The 5,172-nt window shown below is 47.2% G+C and overlaps 1 protein-coding gene across 1 annotated transcript in view; it reads right to left on the bottom strand.

Annotated features, from left to right (window-relative positions):
* Window positions 1-60: 60 nt before the first annotated feature.
* Txndc15 (thioredoxin domain containing 15) overlaps window positions 61-5,172 on the bottom strand; it is a 12,559-nt gene continuing 7,447 nt past the window's right edge. Inside the window, exons 3-5 of the mRNA XM_005355254.2 lie at window positions 4,789-4,952; window positions 2,201-2,331; window positions 61-1,254 (exon numbers count right to left, since the gene is read on the bottom strand). Coding sequence (XP_005355311.1) covers window positions 1,058-1,254; window positions 2,201-2,331; window positions 4,789-4,952 — 492 coding nt within the window. The 3' untranslated portion in view covers window positions 61-1,057. The remainder of the gene's footprint in view (window positions 1,255-2,200; window positions 2,332-4,788; window positions 4,953-5,172) is intronic.

The raw sequence follows: 5,172 nt of genomic DNA, 5'->3' as shown, positions 1-5,172 counted from the left end.
AAAACGCAAAGCACAGAGGCAGGAGGATCTGCAGAGCGAGTTCCAGGACAGCCAGGGCAACACAGAGAAACCGTCTCTAAAAACCAATGATAATAATAATTTTAAAAAGAGGCTTGTATAAATTATATGTTGTCTCTATAAAATGTGCACTTTTCTAAGCCTGTGTGCACGTGGTCAGCAGACATCTTTTAGAAGTCAGTTCTCTCCTCCCACCATGCAGACACAGGGACTGAACGCACACAAGAGTCTTCACACTTGGTGGCAAGTGTCTTTATGTGCTAAGCCATCTCAGCAGCCCATGTCATCTCTTTTCTAAATGTGTCCTCAACTAGACCAGACTCATCTTCAGACAGGAATGGTGTTTCATACTTCTTTTGGATCTCAATCCAGCTCAGGGTTCAGGTTTGTTTGCTTTGGTTTTTCAATCCAGTCTCTCTGTAGCCATGGCCATCCTGGAGCTCACTCAGTAAAACAGGCTAGCCTTAAAATCAAGAGATTCACCTGCCTCTGCCTCCCAAGCGCTGGGACCAAGGGCATGCCCACTATCACCCAGCTCAGTGCTCAAATAATGCACAGCTGTTATATAGCGGACTGAATTTTATGCTCCAGCACAGCATTAACAGGTTTTAATTAGAATGTTTATTTTTTTCTCCAACATCTGCCATTCCTAGAAACAAGTGAAACCACTTGGAATTCCTTCAGAGAAAGCAGAGATCGCAGAACAATGGGCGCGTGACCTTTTACTTCTCACAGGTGCTACTGAGAGGCCCACACCCCTCCTGGTACTTTTCTCATACTTTCCTGCTTAGCGACGCTGGAAGAGGAATTCGTCATGTTCAAGTATTAAAATCAAGAACAGTTGATTCTAGCAAGCGCTTCTGCATCTGCAAATTCTCACAGTAAGAGCACGCCCACACGCAAACCTTCCAGCCCTCCAGTACTTCAACAAGAACCTGACTGTTGAATCCGACTTCCACTGCAAGTCAGCGCTTGGAGAGAAAATACCCGCGACTGTAACATCAGTCCCGCCAGGCACCCCCTCTTCCCTTTAGTGTCTCTATTCTGCGTGCTCCTGCTCTTGTCCTGGAATCAGCCAGCGAATGCTCTCAGTCCGGATGGTAGCATACATAATAAAGCTAATTAAAAAGAATAAGGAAAACACAAGCAGCCAATCCACGGTCTTTATCAGCGTGCTGGGGAGAGGGCCCAGTCGGTCAGCCTGGGTTACCACCACATTTTTCTTGGCTTCTATACCTGAAAGAGAAATCAATTGTTTCAAATTAGAGAGAAAACACATCTAAGGCTTGTCTACAGCACCATGCATGGCATGCAAAATGACAAGCGACCCTTAAGCAAACAGCACGGCAAGCGTATCTTGGACGGATTTCACCTGCGTGCCAGGACGATTTGTCACTTGCCTTTCTTCCTAGCACATCAAAGGGTCAGGCATCTGTCCAGCAGTTCAAAGCTAAACCTCCAGAGATTCTGTGGCTCCTCAAAGCTTTCCTAGCCAACGTCCTGGTAGAGTAGACTTTTGTTCTCTTAAGACCAAAGCTCAACAAGTAAGACCACTCGCAAATGTTCTCATGGGTTGATTTATGTTAAAGTCAAGATGCCTTTAAATAAGTTACTGAAAGAATCGCTTGAACAATTGGGTCAGTGATCACTAAAGATGGCGGGCACCTAGAATTTATCTACAAGCACTACACACAATGGCTTTCTTTCCCCACACCAATCAGGGATCCAGCGACCTTGCAGCCTCTCACCTCTGAGCTAATGAGGATCTTTGCTCTCTCATGTTAGAAGAAAACTGAGCACAGTGTGCACTGAGATGCATTGTAAACTGCACTCGTTTCCTCAGAGAGAAGCGGACGCTCGTGGCCAAGGCTGTAAGTCTGAAAAGGGACATTTTCCAGGGGAAGGTTTCTTCAGCTCACCACAATCAAACTTTTTACAAGAAATAAACCATAGGGCCATAAGCTTTGGCAAACACTAAGGAATTCAAACATCGGCAAATGGATTAATAAATGGAACACACGACAGTGGAGCACGCCTTTAATCCCAGCACTCAGGAGGGCAGGGGCAGGCGGATCTCTGTGAGTTCGAGGCCAGCCTGGTCTGCAGAGCTAGTTCCAGGCCAGCCAGGGCTGCACAATGAGATCGTGTCTTTCCTCCCCCTCAGAATATTATGTCTGCATACCTGTCTGATTGAAGATGAAGATTTTCAGCGTTTCCAGAGTTCGGTCTGTGTGATTAAACCTTGCCATGGGTTTAGCTCCTTGAAATAACAAAATGTTAGGGACAGCTACGGTGCCGAATCTGGTGGAAAGGCTGCAGGAGAAAGGAGGAGGCAGGTTAGAAAGCCCCAAACATGCTTTCTCACATGGCTTGCCTATGTCGAACTCTTGACTTTTGGTCTGCTCCTCACCACTTCCTCATGGGTCAGGGTTCGGGCGCTCCTACTCTGCCATCCAACTCAATTGCTATTAGCACATGGCTCTAGCCAAGACCCAGTGGTTCCTCTATTTAAATTCCAAATGTCAAAACAACTCAGACCAGAAAATTCTAATTTGTGGATAAAACAAAGTGTGTCAATTTTCTTGACAGAAAAAAAAAATCAAACTTCATAATGCCCATCCCTCCCTCAAAAGGATCAGCATAGTAAGCAATTCTTTGGCAAACTGGTACAAAGGAATCCATGACTCAACCTACACGCCAGGAGGCTGACATCTAAGAAGGGAGAACTCGGAAGAACCAACCTGCAGGCTTGATTCGCCTTCACACAGACAAGTCTGGGTTCTAGCCGTGGTTTGAGGACAGAACTCACTATAACCTTTGGGGAAATTATTGAACCTCACTAAGGAAGCCTTGGCTTCTGCTGTGACTGAACAGTCGATGCTGGATGAGCACGTAACTCTGGTCCTTCAGACACTGGCAGATGAATCAAACACACGCTCCAGCCGCTGTAATGAAAACGAGGGTCCTCCACACTCAGGCAAAGGAGGCAGCGAGGCCGTCACCGACAGCCTTTGGGAGGGAGTGCAGGAAAGAGTGCACTGCAGGCCTAAGTGCCAGAGTCTGTTGTGTGTTGGAGCCTGAACAGTGTCGCTATCCTTAGGCCTGGCAGACACTATCCTGGAGCAGCTAGATGGGTCGCTAAGTTAGGGCTGACGAGATGGCGCAGTGACCTGTATCTGTCAGCTCACAACTGTCTGTAACCTCAGCTCCAGGGACCCGACACTCTCCTGCCTCCACACACACGCAGACACTCACATACCATGTGTGATGGCTAACCGTGGTTGTCAACTTGACCACATCTGGAATCGACTAAGACCCAAGCAGCTGGACACACCTGCGAGGAATTTTCCTGATTGGGTCATTTAAAGTAAGAAGACCCACCCTAAATATGTATAATTTGAGTTAAGAAGACACACCCTAAATCTGGCCAAACCTTCTGGTGACAGCCTACATAAAAGAACACGAAAGAAGTTTTAGCCTTTTGCCCGCTTGCCCTCACCCTAGCTGGCAAGTTCTTCCATCCTGCCCAGGAGGCGTTCCTTCGCTGGCTTTAGTGCCTACTTCTTAGGGATTTCAGTGTAGACGAGACCAGCTGGGACGTCCAGCCTCGTGGACTGAAGAACTACTGGAGTCAGTCCTTGCTGGGTTAGCTGGGCCACAGCCTGTAAACCACTCTAACAGATCCCTGTTTAATAATACAGATTCCGTCTATCAGTTCTGTTCCTCTAACGCACCCTAGCATACCATAAATTAAAAAAAATAAGTCTTTTAAATATGATAATTATTAATTTGAGGGACAACTTATTTCTTCATAAACAGTCAAAACACATACACACACTAAATCAATAAATAAATGTAAAAAAATGAAACTCTCTCTCTCGGGGACCTGACACCCCATGTCCAGTGCTCACCTCCCCTAACTCTGTCTCGGGGTCCTGACACCCTTTCCTAGCTTCTTCAGGCACTCATACACATGAGCACATGCACAAAGACAGATAAATGATACATTTTTTAAGATTAAAAGAAGGGAAACAGAGATGGCTCAGTGGTTAAGAGCACAGGTTGCTCTTTCAGAGGACCTGAGTTTGACTCCTTGCACCCACATATTGGCTCATGTAACTCCAGTCCCAGCGTATCCAGCAGCCTCTTCCAGCCTCCATGGGCATGCAGTACACAGCCATATATGCAGCCAAAACACCCATATACATACGTTAAATAAATAAATAAAAGCACTTTAAAAAGAAGACAATTAAAAAAACAAAACCATGCCCAGACCCAGCACAGCACGGGGCTGGGCCCACACTGTAGGCTACTGTCACAGAGACCCCTATGTGATACCACCTGTGCCAATGTAATCTGGTCCTCTAGCCATGTCCCTGCCATCAAATGCCATTTCCTGCCATTCTTATGCCCCCCCCACACACACAACCAGACTATTTCATTAGGGACTCCTAGAACCCGGCACCAGCACCACCAGCGCTCGGAGGAGCCTGGCAACCAGCAGCCTCCACACTTGCCTTTCTCTTCCATCCTTTACAAAGGCCTGTTGAGTTCCCTACTGCAGCCTTCTCTGTGTCGTAGTCCTGGCTGTCCTGGAACTCACTCTGTAAACCAGGCTGGCCTCGAACTCACTGATTTCCACCTGCCTCTGCCTCCCGAGTGCTGGGATTAAAGGTGTGCGCCACCACTGCCTAGCCCATATTTGAAGTTTAACCAACAAAGGCATTATACGACTACGGCCATCAGTTGACAGGATAAGCCACAAGATACCTGCTGTGCTGAGATGCATCCAATGCCAAAAAGGCAAGAGTTGGAAATGCCCGAGGCAGAGAGTTAAAATGAGGGGCCAGGCTAGCGGAAAACCGGCACCACGGGGTATAGAAGAGGACCAGCGTACAGTCACTACCATTTGGGTTTAGAAAATCCATAAGGTCCTGTAGAGAAAGAGACAATAGTTAGAAATCAGCATTAAATGTGTTTGTGTGGCCTAGGCAAGGAAAGAACTCTTTAGGTTAAAGGACAGTCAGGGATACATAGAGGGGCCCTGTCTAAAAAACAGAGCAGCTGGGCGATGGTGGCGCACGCCTTTAATCCCAGCACTTGGGAGGCAGAGGCAGGCGGATCTCTGTGAGTTCAAGACCAGCCTGGTCTACA

Source organism: Microtus ochrogaster, chromosome 16 (assembly GCF_000317375.1).
Source record: "Microtus ochrogaster isolate Prairie Vole_2 chromosome 16, MicOch1.0, whole genome shotgun sequence".
Classification (NCBI taxonomy): domain Eukaryota; kingdom Metazoa; phylum Chordata; class Mammalia; order Rodentia; family Cricetidae; genus Microtus; species Microtus ochrogaster.
Note: the sequence above shows the minus strand (reverse complement) of the source record. Positions and strands in the feature narration are given on the sequence as shown.